Source organism: Malurus melanocephalus, unplaced genomic scaffold, assembly GCF_030028575.1.
Source record: "Malurus melanocephalus ecotype Western Australia unplaced genomic scaffold, MMel_1.1 scaffold_731, whole genome shotgun sequence".
In the NCBI taxonomy this organism is placed as follows: domain Eukaryota; kingdom Metazoa; phylum Chordata; class Aves; order Passeriformes; family Maluridae; genus Malurus; species Malurus melanocephalus.
In genome coordinates, this window is record NW_026623963.1 from 215,495 (window position 1) to 229,478 (window position 13,984).

General features: G+C 56.7%; 1 protein-coding gene across 1 annotated transcript; it reads right to left on the reverse strand.

The window, feature by feature from the left end:
• Nucleotides 1-1,026: 1,026 nt before the first annotated feature.
• On the reverse strand, nucleotides 1,027-13,978 carry FBXW5 (F-box and WD repeat domain containing 5). The gene is made up of 8 exons (XM_057384665.1): nucleotides 13,688-13,978; nucleotides 11,153-11,310; nucleotides 10,391-10,565; nucleotides 8,978-9,126; nucleotides 7,226-7,706; nucleotides 4,551-4,698; nucleotides 3,302-3,514; nucleotides 1,027-2,845 (listed from the first exon to the last, which is right to left on the reverse strand). The coding sequence occupies exons 1-8, from the start codon at nucleotides 13,875-13,877 to the stop codon at nucleotides 2,599-2,601; spliced, it is 1,761 nt and encodes a 586-aa protein (XP_057240648.1). The 5' UTR covers nucleotides 13,878-13,978; the 3' UTR covers nucleotides 1,027-2,598.
• Between the last annotated feature and the right edge of the window lie 6 nt (nucleotides 13,979-13,984).

The window sequence follows — 13,984 nt, forward strand, 5'->3', positions numbered from 1 at the left end:
GAGATTTTTTTTCCCTTTTGACCACACCATCTCAGCCTAGCACTGTGAACTAAATTTTGTTTTCCTTGAGGATGTAGTATGGTCAGAACCACTAATAAAAGCTGTTTTAACAGCACTGTTGTGTATGAGCCAGGGGATGCTGGGCACAGCRTGGGGAAGGATTGTCTCGGGGTCAGGGGTTTCTGTGCTGGGAGCTCTCCCCAGCTCCTGTCTCCCTGCAGGAGGACTCCCAAACAAGGCAGGAGCAGGGAGGGGGCTGTCATGGGAAGGGAAGGAGCTAGACTCTGGCTGCTGGAGCTCCACTGGGCCAAAGGGGTGCAGTGGTGCTGGGCCTGTGGTTCTGCTGCTAAGGCAACACTCCTGTTGCTGTCACAACCCAGCAATCTCCAGACCAGGCTGCTTTTCTCTCACTGCTGTCAGGCTATAGGATGCCTGTTCCTGCCCCTCCCAAGGGGCAGCAGCATTAGCCCAGGGACTAAACTCGTGCAGGGGGCAGCAGCCTGGGGGACTTTACTCACTGTGTGTAGAAGAGACAAACACAAGGGATGCCCATAGGGACCTGTTGCCTCCAGGGTGCCCTCAGACCCACTTCATACCATGGCAGCTGCTGCACCAGGAAGATGCAAAGGGCAGTGAGGGGACAGTGGCATTGCAGCYCAGGATGCTGCTGTGGCACAGGAAWGCCAAACAGCACTAGAGGGCTCTCTGCTTACCTGCTCTGTACCTGTTTTTCCAAGCACTAAATCCAGAAGGCATCCAGCTCCTGGCCAGTCCTAAAGCCTGCAGTGTTCAGCCCTGGTAAAGAAGAGCATTCCCAAGGCTGCCATGGACCATTGCTGCCCTTAGGCCATCCCCTGCCTCTCTCCTGTTGCTCACAGCTCTCTGCCCACACTCCTCAGCCCAGGGCAGATAATCACAGRCTGGGCAGCAGCTCCTGCAGTGCCCCAGCCCAGCCATGTGACAGGCCAGGCCTCAGCTCTGTCTCAGCAGAGCAGCACTTGGAAAAACAAGCTCACATTGCAGAGATGCTTTAGCAGAGTATTTATTCAATGCCAGAGTGAAGAGCAAAACTCAGTACAAACAATAGCTCAGTGCCTCACTCGCTGCGGCACCGAGYCACGGGTGGAGAGTTCACAGTTGGGGAAGGAGGGAGAGGCTGACACTTCGCTGTGTGACTGGACAGAGCGGGATGTGGAGCCTGCGTGCACACACACACACGAAGGAACCTCATTTCATGACAGAAAACCTGAGTATGGGAGTCTTGGATGAAGCTGGGGCACAGCAGGCCACAGGTGCYGACCCCCCTGCTGCAGGGGCTGCGAAAGCCATCAGTGCCACTGTGACAGGAGCTGCCACCTCCATCAGGTCTATCAGKAACCCCAGGTTGGGAACAGCACAGGCACCTGCCCCAGCAGGGCCCCAAAATGCCTCCCCTTGCAGATCCTTCCCAGCCCTGCTTCCAGCAGCARCAGCAGCTGCTGGGGGCCCCATCTAGGCCAGGTCAAGATTAAGAGCTTAATTTTAGACTCTGACATTTGGGTACCTGCTACAGGAAGAGAAGCTCAAGGGACAGACAGTGAATACCATGAGTCCAGAGTAACGCCARGTGACCACCCCCACTGCCCGTGGGGTCCTGGAGGAGCTGACCCCTCCATAGCAGGTCAGCCCCGGGGACAGGGAGCTTATTCAGTTGTCACTGCAGGCAGGAGGGCTCTGTCCCCATCACCTGCAGCACCCGTGGTGCCTACACTTATTCACAGAGAACATACCAAGAGACCTAAAGTGCCACGACTGGGTAGCATAGGCAGAAGGTGAGCTGTCTTCACGGGTACCCCAGAAAGGGACAGCAGATCCCCTACAATAAATACATTCCTGATCCATAGCTTATTGAAGTGCTACTCAGAGGAAGACACAGGCAAAGCCAGCACCATGTTACCACCAGCCTTCCCCCCTCCCAAGTTCAGAAACTGGCGATATCAATACACAGACCCTGGGGCCAGTCAAGTCCCCAGCCCTGCCCCCATCGCCCCCTCACTGCCCCCAGTCCCTGCTGCCCTCCCGGGCACAGGTGCCATGGGGAGGAGGCACTTGAGGTTCCCCAGCAGCCAGACCAGTTGCCTGTGGAGCTTTGGGACAAACACACATTAATAAAATGCCAGTATTAAATGAGTCCTGCAGTCAGGCAGCGCAGCTGCACCGTGGCTCCTGCCAAGTGCTCTGCAGCTGACAGCTCCCAGTGGGGCCGGCCATGTCCCCGGCTCACCCAGACCCACACTGGACATGTCTCAGTGTCCCTGAGCCCAGAGCTTACCCAGAGAACTGTGCCCAAGTAGCAACGCTGGTGAGAAGCTGTGGGAGCCCACCCTGCAGTGAACAGCTCAGATGCTGCCAGACAGGCCCACAGCAGAGCCCCAGCTCTTATGTCCTGTCTTTGAAGCAGATGCTTCAAGGAGGAGGCAATTCCTGCTGCCAGGGCCCCTCCTGGCTCAGCCATAGGATTCGTGTGCCTAGAGCTCATCTCTGTGCAGGGCTCAGGGCTCTATGAGCTCAGGAGGAGGTGCTGCAGTGAGGAAGCTGCAGGAGCAGGTGTACCTGGGTTCAGCTTTTCTGGTTCATGAGCCAGGAAAAGAGCAGCTTCCTGGGCCGGGGCCTCCTGGCCTGGCGGATGCGCACGGCCCTCGGGGAGCGCCACACCTTGATGGTGGTGTCATCACTGGCTGTCAGCAGCAGCTCCTGCTCCACCGGGCTGAACGCCACCGAGTTCACCACGTTGTCATGCTGCAGCTTGGCCAGGCAGATGTTGTAATGCCGGTCCCAGATGTAGCCGTGTCGATCCTCTGCCCCACTGGGGTGAAGAGACAGTGGTAAGAATRTCCCACTGGTCCCAGCGTCAGCCCAGCAGCCCCAACACCCTGCCCTTCCCAGCCCTGTCCTTCTGCAGGGATGGGGCCAGAGGGTACCCCCAGGGTACCGTCTCCATGAGCTTCATCCTATGCTGGCAGCTCCCTCTGGGATCCAGGGCCATTGAACTCACCCTGCAGCCCCAAGAAGGCCATTTGCCTTCCCACCAAACACACCACAGCCCCAGGTTTACCTTTTCATTGGGGATTTACAGCAGGATATTCACAGCATGACCACAGCACACAGCCTTTATCAGCACCTTCCAAGTCAGTCCCTCTGCTCTTTCCAATCCCATTCCCAACACACAGGAGTGTCCTGCTCACTGGGCCAYCCCACAGCACCAGCCCCAAGCCCTCCCAGACGCAGTGTCAGGATCCTGCCCACCCCCACCACCACACACCTTGCTACRAAGTCCCTGCTGACATCCAGGAAGATGAAGAAGCACTCCTCGTTGGGTGTGTAGGCCCGGTGTGCGCGCAGCGCTCGCTTCACCTCCTTCATGGTCTTCAGGTCGAAGACGTGCAGGTCGATCTCCTCGGCGATGGGAGGCGGCTGCATGGGATCTGAGATGACGCAGTCCCGCGGCCAGGCCCGGCTGTTCACGTACAGGTACCTTGGGGAGGGGACACAGGGGTCACCTGCACAGCACCAGAGCTCACAGAGCCCCCAGCACAGCAGGGATGGAGCATGCAGCCCAGCTCAGTGAAATCCAGGCTGAAACAGGCTGCTGGAACACTCCTGGCCATATCTGGAAAGGACCACCACACCTGGGAGGTGGATCCATGGGTCAGGTCTCGCCTCTCCAATCCCATTAAAACCATCTTTAAGGATGGGGGTGTCTTRTGAACAGCAGGTGAGGTGGAACTCTGCTCCCCTCCTCCACTCTGCAGGTGAGACTCCACCTGCAGAGCTGCCTCCAGCTCTGAGACCCAAATACAAGAAGGATGTGGAGATGCTGGAGTGAGTCCAGAGGAGTCCAGAGATGCTSCAAGGGCTGGAGCCCTTCTGCTCCAGAGCCAGGCTGTGAGAGGAGGGGGTGTTCACCTGGCRAGAGGTCCAGGGAAACCTTAGAGCCCCTGCCAGTGCCTAAAGCGACTCCAGGAGAGCTGGAGAGGGACTTTGGACAAAACCTGGAAGGACRGGACACARGGAATGGCTTCCCACTGCCAGAGGGCAGGGATAGATGGGATAWTGGGAAGGAATTCTTCCCTGTGAGRGTGGGGAGGCCCTGGCACAGGGTGTCCTGAGCAGCTGTGGCTGCCCCTGGAYCCCTKAAAGTGTCCAAGGCCAGGYTGGACGGGGCTTGGAGMARCCTGGGACAGTGGRAGGGGTGGAGATTAGATGGTTTTTAAGGTACTTTCCAACCCAAACCGTCCAAGGACTCCATGGACAATCTGCCTCAGGGACAGGACATACTGGTGTGGGCAGCTCCTCCCCTCTCACAAGAAGCCACCCTGTCCTGAGCTGGCTCAAGAGCACATTCCTGCCACAGCTGGGGGCAATGCTCAGCAGTAACACACCATCAGCACCTGGATCAGCAGGCACCCAATCCATCCATCACAGTCACTTCATGTCCTGCTCACCCCACCCCCTCAAGCTTGTGAGCAGTTCTTGCCCACCCTGGCAGTGTTGAAGCCCTCTGTGCTCACCGGTGGTCAGGGGAGAGGCCCATGCCGATGATGTGCCCATGGATGTCGATGACGTGATCCAGGGAGTCAAAGAACTCATCGGAGCGCCGCTCCTCCCCCAGCACCGGCCCTGCAGTCGTCATCTGATGGGGCAGGATCCTTTTAATCCCTGTGCGACAGAAAGCGAGGGAGGCACTTCCAGAGTGCAGCCACAAGGCTGGGGCAGGCCCCAGTCTTCAGGAAGGGGGTTCCCTTGGTGCTGCTAAGAAAGCAGAACCAACTTGCTGGGCAAGTTCTGGGACAGGGCTGCTGTCCTGGCCAGACTCCTTCAGCTCTCCAGGTGGGTTTTGGGCCAGGAYCTTGCCCAGGAGCAACCTCCTGGCACATCCAGGCAGCGAGACCCCAGTGCCTGTGGATACAGCCAAACCTTGCCCTAGCCCAAGTCTGGAGCAATGGAAGCTGCACTGGCCCAGGAGACATGCTAGCTGAGGAAAGATTTTTCTCTTAAATGACTCCCTGGACTGGGCCCATTCAGTGTAGCATCCCAGCCTGCAACAGCCCAGCAGATGCACTGGCTGTGACAGGGTTTTCCCCTGACACTGTCAAGTGCAGTGTCCAGAAAGCTCAAAGAAYAGACATTTCTGTCCCAGAAAGCTCAAAGAACAGACATTTAAACCTAAACTGTGCTCAAAGGCTTCGTAGCTTCTGCACTTCCTGACTAAAGGAGACACAAGTGATGGGTGAAGGACCCCTGAATCCTTCCAGGTCTGCAAAGGTCCCAAACACRAGACATCCCCAATGCTTCCTAGAGGACCCCGGTAAGCCTCAGCAGCTCCTGGGCATACGTAGGTTTCATCCTCAGCAGGTCCAGGAGAATCTGGAAGATGGCCCATCCCCTCCCCTCCCCTTGCCTCCCATCCCCTACCCTCCCCTCCCATTCCATCATCCCTCTGCAAAAATTGCTAACAACACCCTTGATTTTGTCCTCTCCTGCAGCCCAACATGACAGAGGTGACACCCCACTACACCTTAAGTCCAAGGCCATTCCCAGTATCATGCCCCTGAGCCTGGGACCTTTGGRACAGGGCCCCACTGGTGCTGCTCACCAGCATCTTCATCCTCACTTCCACAGCACCACTCCCAGTTACAAACTCGGACATACGTGAGTCAGCAGGACAGGCTGCTCAGCCTGGCACCAGCACAAGGAATGGTAACTCAAGGATTTCAGGCTGGAGCAGCACTGAATAGAGCAGGAAGTGAGTGCAGAGTGAGCTCCTCCAAGTCCTGGGGGCACAGAGCAGGCGCACTGAGCCTGTTCTGCACACAAACCAAGGAGCAAATGACACTGCAGTGACTCATGGTGGGACAGGAACTGAGCCAGTGTCTGGCCCTCCCAGCAGCAGCCTGTGCTTCCAGTGCTGGCTGCCAGCCAGGGAGTCACAGAGTTCAAAGGCATCAYACAAACCCCTCCATCCTGGGAGGCTGCCCAGGAATTCAGGAGGCCAAAGGCTCTGCCTCCATGTGTGGCAGGTCCCAGTCTCTGAAGTGGCTTTGGCTCAGCCCAGGGGATCCTGGTGCAGCCCCAGTGGGGCACGCCAAGGTCCACCATGGCTGCTTGCAAACCCAGCCCATGGACAGGAGCAGAGCTCACTCCRTGCAGGTCATGTTCCTCAGGTTGGTGAAGATCAAGTTGCTTACAGCTCTGRAAACTGCTTTCCCCCACCTTACTGGGTTGGGACCATGTCATGGGAAGGTCAGGAGAGCAAGGGAGCAAGGCTGTAACTGTGCAAGCTGTGAGAGGAACTGAAACTGTCTGGCTTCACAGCACTCTTGTCTGGGACCAGCTCTCTCCTTCCCCACACTCCTGGTCCTTTCCACCTCTATGCCAGCTTTAGGGTCTCTTGGGGAAACAGCCAGTCTAAGTGCTCGTGCTCCTGCTCCCCTCTGAGCTGATTTCCTGTAAATTCAGGCTCTGCTAGTCCTGGTGCCTTAACAAGAGTATCCCAGGTGACAGCAAGTGACATCCTAAACCAGGACAAGGTCACCAACAATGTCACTGCCTGGCACATGCTGCACCCTCAGTTCATTGTACCCCACTGGGCAAGGAGGCTGCAGCTGGCCCAGCATTGCTCATCAGAGACACTGGCTGGGGCAGTGAATAATCCCCTGGAAAACCTCCCCAGCCCCAAGTGTCTGTCTGAGGCTGGAAGCCCAAGTAAGGGAGGTCCCACCCATGGCAGAGGGGCGGCAGGCAAGGGGCAGGGGCACTGCACGTGACTCACACATCAAYTCCACACTGCTCAGACCAGGCTTGCCCCGATGCCTGTCTACCCCCACAAAAGAACAGGACCAAGGTCCCTCTGCACACTCCTCCAGGGCAAGTGCTGCCCTGCCCCTTCACCCTCTGCTGCTTGTGGCTGGTGTCCTTAAGCCAGAGGCTCCTTCTTGTTCTTCTGCTCAGCCCTTGCTATGACTTTGGCCATGTGTCATGCTGGCAGCAACAAAACAACCCTCAGGCAAGTGGCGAAGGTGGAACTCCATTCGGTGACGTTGCCTCTCAGAACCCAGAGCAAACTGCAGCTCACACCTCACGGGCAGCAGAGAGACCAGGTTGTTCCCCGACTTAAATCCCAAGCACATCTGCAGCCCAGGCCCCCAGGGAGCCCTGGCTGTCCTGGGCTCAGACCCAGCCTTACCTATCTGGTGTGGGGAGTAGGTGAGGCATCCTGTGGTGAAGATCAAGTACTTTGTCTTGCTGTTGCTGTCCGTGGGGAGCAGGTTTGGCTCGGGCGGTTTAGTTCTGTTCTGCACAAAYAGCTCRGCCACCTTTGTCTCCAGCTCTGTCTCGGTCATGACAGGCCTCACGCGGCCCTCCATGATATCATCAAAGAGCTGCTGCAGCCCGTGCTCTGCTGGCACACCTCCAGCAGCTGGCAATTCCTGTACAGCTGCCTCTGGAGGCGCCTTGGCCTTGGCCTCTTCTTCCTCGCTGTCACTGCCAAGATCAAAGACTGGGCAGGTGGAGGAAGCAGCCAGCTGCTCCTCGTAGTCCAGGAGCAGGTCTGGGGAATCATAGCGGCTGCAGTCAGCCACCATCACGGTCCGGATGGTGCTGGCGTTCAGGTTCTGGATTTTGAAGAGTCTCTTGACTACGTTCACGTTCTCAGACTCGATGCCCTGCGAGCAGACAGGAGAAGTGAGCAGGAACCATCCACACCACTCCCACAGTTCAAACCAAGAACTGAGCCAGTGCAGGGACACCACCTCCACTGACCCCTTCACAATGTGTGTGGCACACTGACACACAGTAAYTGGCCCCAGGCTTGCCAGCTTTACTGAGCTTCTTCCCATCCTGGATGGACACACAGTGAAACATGCCTGCAGACAGGCAGCAGTGGACCTGGGAAGCACACAGGCTGGGCAGCCTTGCCCCCACTGCACCCTGAGGTCATCAGCTGCTGCTGCCTGGTGTTTTACTGTGCAGGGCCAGGAGCTGGACTTGATMCTTGTGGTTTCCTTCCAGCTCAGGATACTCTGCATTCTATGATCGACAAGGATTTCAGAAACAGGCYTCTGTGACAAGCATGAAGTGGGATCCCTCTGGCCCACAACAGCAGTGGCAGAGAATCCCCAGCTCCTGGAGTGTGCCTGTACCCTTCAGCAGGGGCAGCTTGGTATCTGCTCCAAACACACCAAGCAGGTCCCTCTCTGCCTCACTGTTCACAGCCTGCAGCCGTCCTCTCACACTCTTGTCATGGACAAGGTCCTTCCTGGCCTCTCAGGTATGGAAGGAGCACTGCTGTAGGGTCAGCATAGCATGGAGATGTGGCTGTGGGAAGGGCCTCTSCTACCAGAGGATTTTACCTCGGTTCATGTTAAAATAAACAAAACATGGGTATGTGCAGGTGTGACACTGAATATGGGGAACATGACTGAGCAGCCCAAGTGCCAGGGAGTGAACAAGCCAGCACACTCAGCTCTCCAAGTCTCACCATGGCATCAGAGACAGCAGCTGGCCCAAGCAAGGGCCAGGCAGGGCTGAGCTCAGCCTCCAGCTCTCAGGAACACCTTGAGCTACCGAGTRGGAGAAGGAATACAGACCAGGCTACAGCAGTGACAGACCCAGCTTCAGAATAACAAGGACCTCAGCAGCCCTACTGCTGGGCAATGCATGCTCCAGAGCACTGCAGCCAAGTCCTCAGCCTAATCATTGGGACAAGAGTTAATGGGATTTGAGGGCAGAGTTAGAATATTATAGTGAGTACCACAACATCGAGCGTGGAGAAGCCTCACACAAGGGCTGCCTCCAGCTCAGGATCCTGAGGGCAAGTCAGAGGAGACAAACAGGGAGGACAGGAGGATTGAGCCATCCTTCCCTGCAGCCTTCCCTCCCACAGGAGACAGCAGGAAGCTGCACTGTCTGTGGACCTGGAAGGAAGGCAGCTCACCTGGAAAGCATTGTTCAGCCACAGCACTGAGCAGGAGGTTATGCGCCCAATCCGATGCAGATTGCCTGATATCAAGTTGGTTTCATTCAGCCAGCAGCCAAACACATCATAGGGCTTATTCCTCACCCGGGAAAGCAGCGTGAAGTTCTCTGGAAGGGAAACATGAGTGTGAGGCGATGACTTCCAGCACCAGCCCTGGAGAAACTGTGTGGAACAGGGGAAGGGGATCCAGGTCTCTGTCAGAGAGGCACTGAAGCAGCATTGCCTCCATCCAGCTCCCAGCCACTGCTACAGAGACATTATTTCTACTTTTTCCAGGGATGTGTGATGAGACCTTGCACAAGGGAAACAAAAATAACAGGGCAGTGCACAGAGCCAGGGCACAGAGCAATTCAACCTCCCACCCTTGCCCTGAGCAGGGCCCAGAGCAGGCCCTAGAGACAAGAACGAGTTAAACATATATAGAATTACACTTCCRCCCCTGGGGCTTGGGGCCTCTCCAACCAAGGCAGCTGTGCACTCCTGATTCTTGCTGCCCTCCTGATTCCTGGCACTGCRGGACTGTGGCACAAACATGGTGAGAGATAACACAGGATGGATAAGCCACATGCACAGAGCCGCAGCAGAAGTGAAAGAGGCTCAGGTGACAACACCTCAGAAAGCCCCGTGAGACCTATGGGTGAGACCAGGGCCACAAAGGTCCAGAGAGGGGCTGAGAGAGCGCTGGGAGTGTCCAGCCTGGGGAAGAGAAGGCTCCAGGGGTACCTTAAAGCCCCTTCCAAAAGAGCTGGAGAGGGACTTTGGACAAAGCCACGACTGACAGAACACGGGGGATGGCTCCACAATGCCAGAGGGCATGGGGGTTAGATGGGATCTTGGGAAGAAATTGTTCCCTGKGAGGGTGGGGAGGCCCTGGCACAGGGTGCCCAGAGAAGCTGTGGCTGCCCCTGGATCCCTGGMAGTGTCCAAGGCCAGGTTGGACACTGGGGCTGGGAGCAGCCTGGGACAGTGGAAGATGTCCCTGTCCATGGCAGGGTGTTGGAATGAGATGAACTTTAAGGTCTCTTCCAACCCAAAACATTCTGGGTTTCTGTGGTTCTACACCCAGCACCACATAAGTCAGAGACAGGGGCTTCAAGATGAGTGACATGGATAAAGCTTGCCCAGACTGGCACTTAGAAGAGAAATGAGGTTAAATACATGTCACTCTGCCTTGACATACTGCTGTGGTGACCTGAGCAGAATTAAGGCTGTCTGTGAGGCTTCCCCTCTAGAAYTATGATTGGAACCCCTTAGCTCAGGTGTCAGGAGGTAGGACAAGCTGAAGCAAGGCCACTGCACACACAAAGAAGAAGGAAACCGCCTCACCCAGCACCCACATGCCCCAGAGAGCCCCAGGGAAGCCCAACTTACCCATGCTGATGACAGCAATCTCCCCTGAGGAGGAGTTGTGAGGCCCTACAAAGACACCGGATACCAGCAGGAGGGAGTCATCAGAATTGAACTGGGAGAACTGGGTATAGCTCCAGTTGTATGGCCTCATGTTGGAGCTGTGCTGCAGGGAGATGTCCASCTCATTGCTCCAGATCTACAGAGAGATGGACAGCCAGGAGGCTGCTGAGAAGCCTGAGAGAGGTTCTGCTTTATCTGTTCTACCAGCACTCAGCAGGATATGAAAAACAAACAGTATCACAAACCCCATTTAACTCCCTCCCAGTCCCCACATTTGCCTGACAGAAAAAGGAGAGGGGCTAAATGGAGAACTCCTGCTCCACTGGCCAGAGGAGAGGTTGTTCAGGCAGCGAMTGGTGCTGGGCTTCCAGCACGCTCAGAGATTCCTCCCAGGACAACCACTCATGCATGACATGATCCACTGCAGTGGATGTCCAACCCTTTGTCAGATCCAGGCCACAACAGGGCACTGATTTGCACCTGGAAAGCAAAGCACCTCGGCCACCACCACGCACACACGGGCTGGAGCTGGAATCCACAGCTCTCAAGGCTACACTTGCAAGAGCCATTAGTTCTGTGGCTTAGAGAACAACTCAGCAGGAGCCACTCCAAATCCAGGGACATCTGGTCAAACCTCTCCACAGACTTCCCAAAGGCTGCTCTCAGAGCTAAGCCCCACTGGACCAAGGCTGCAAGGGCTGGGCAGAGTGCCTACYACTTTACCTTGACTGTGCAGTCTTTGGAGCAAGATGCAAACAGGCAGCCAGAGTGGGAGAAGCTGAGGTGCAAAACTTGGTCATTGTGCTCCTTCAGGGCCTGCACCTCCACACAAGGGATAGTGTCGTAGAGCCTCTGGAACTCATCATACCAGGATACAGCACCTGCAGCACAGAGCAGGGGCATGGCACAGGAGTGTGAGTGGAGGGAAGCAGAGCCAGGCTAAACATCAGTCTTTAATAAACCAGACAGCATCAGTCTTTAATAAACCAGTCCTGGCCCAGCTCTGCTGGGGTACCAGCCCAGGGCTGCAGCTCAGCTACCAGCCCTCAGCGTTTTCCTCAGTAGCTTCCCTGCTCCTACACAAAAACCCACTTTGTTCCAGTACACACACAGCTGCACACCATACCTCTGCTTTCKAAACCAGCACAGCTCCTGCTGGAACAGCCCAGGCAGAGGTGCTGGCTGTCAGACCAAAACCTTGCTCAGGACAAAACAGTCCTGAGAAGGTACATGTGCTCCAACACAACCAAACCAACAAGGCTGGCAACGAGAGGGAAGCTGGGAAGCTGCTCCTCACCATACCCAGCTCTGCACTGATCATTTCTGTCTTGTCTAACACAAAATTGTCTAACACAGAAAGAGTCTGGGACCAGGCCAAACCATGTCCATGACATAAGAGACTAGAAAAAAAGAGAGAAGAACATGAGCTGGACACAGTATGATGAGCACAGCCTGGGGCACACTCATGGGAGTCTTCCTGATGGACARTAAGAGTCAAATAAAGATTTTTAATGAAGGACCCAGCCAGGCAGCCTACAGACTTCTTGTAGCAGCAAATCCCAAAGAAGCAAAGAGGATTAAACATGTATATGGACAAGGGCCAACTCTCCTAGTGACACTGAACAGGACTGAAGGATTTTTTGGAACACACTGCAGTCAAGAGGCACCCGCTCCTGCAGGCAAGGRACCAACCTGCTTGGTTGAGCATCCGAGTGCTGCTCAAGGCTGGGAACCTCAGCCCCCTCTGAACCTCCTATCCCTGGTCCATCCCACAGGGAAACCCTGGGCAGGCCCCATTTGGCCAAGCAAACCCATTTCCTCTTACAGACTGGCTGGATACCATTCCTCCAGCCATGGGGCTGCCCAAGGCAGGCTGGCAGGGATATTCCCCAAACTTGTGCTYTAGCCCCTTCCCACACATGCCAGCTGTCTCTGCTGCCTTGTGCAGGGTGCCCACAGCTCCAGCAGCCAGGGTGGTGCCTGAATGTGTWACTGAGTTACACTGACTGCTTGATCCTAATTAGTGCTCAAGAACAGGGCCGGCAGCTGACTAAGCAGGTCCATTAGGCTGGGAGGGAAAGAGCCTGGTCAAAGGGCTTCAGATAAACCCTAAAGAGAATGTCCTCAGCCCCATGGAGCTCCCAGGGTTTGYATGAGGGAAGTCACACAGCCTGGAGGAATCCCATCCACATCCCACCTCCTCCCAGAGCCCTTCTGCACTGGTGCTCCTACTGCAAGGAGATCAGCTCCCACTGCCTGATCCTTGGAATTTTCTTCCTTGGCATTTCTTCCTGCCCTTCTGTAGCCACTGCAACTCATGATCCARGATCCAATTCCCTCACCCACAGCTGGGAGCCCCCTCCACAGCCCTCCCATGCCCTACAACACACCAAGAATGGGCTGCTCAGAGAGAAACCCCACCCTGGCAGCAAAGACTTCTGCTGCCAGGTCCCCAAGGCCRGTCCCAGCTGGTGTGACAGAGCTGGGTCACCCCTCCAGACTGCACCAAACTGCTTCCAGCACTGGATGCTCAGCAGGGAGCACACAACTGCCACCCCTGAGCCCTCTGACAGCTCAGCCAGGGACAGCCCTGCCCTGTGTCAGTCAGCCCCTGCTGTGAGCCCAGATCAGGTCCAACCTGCCCCGGGAAAGTACGGCAGCTGCTGACTCAGCACATGCCCCCAGTCCTGTAACAGGGCCACACGTCCCCCACACAAGCACAGGTGTCCCCCAGACAAGCACAGGTGTCCCCCATTCACACAGCCCGGCCCCCAGGACCCTCGGAACAGCCATTGGTGCTTGTGGCAGTGCTTGGTCCAGTTGGAGATGGGGCACAGCTGCAGCAGAGGGGCTGCCAAGACCCAGGCAGGCCAAGCCAGCAGTGATTCCACAGATCCCATGCAGGCTGGGATGCAGCAGTATGTGGTAACTCAATGTGGCTCCCAAGATCTCCCTGGGCAGCTCCAGAGAGCACCTGCCTAGAGAGCTCAGAAACCTCCTTTCTGTGAAAAGAAAGAAAACGCAAAGCATTTTCAGTCCTTTTGAACCCCGTTTCTGAAGGGTCTGGGCTGTACTGGAGCCCTTCCCATGCACATCTCAGCCCATGACACTGTCACGCAGCTGAGGGGACATGGTTCAGGGGCTCCACCAGCCCGACACGGGCAAAAGGCAGAAGGCAGAGCGGGGGGAGCGGAGTCTCSGTGCCGGGCTCAGGGCAGGCGCAGCTCCCCGAGATCTGCCCCGCGSCCCGGAGCGCACCTGGGTGCCGCGGCACATCCCGGGACACGCGGTAGTAGCGATAGAAAAGCTCCTTCCACAGGAATTCGTCGCGGGCCACGGCGCGCCACTGCTGGCAGACGAGCCCCACCGAGAGCACGTCGGCGTGGTCCAGGTACAGGAAGATCTCGAACAGGACGGTGTCTGGGAGCCGGGGRCAGCCCGCGTCCATCGTGTCATTCTGCCGCCGCGCCTGCAACCGAGCGGGGGCCGGAGTCAGGCCCGGATCGGGGACCCAGCGGGGATCCGCGGCCCCCCGCGCCTTGCCCGCCGCTCCCT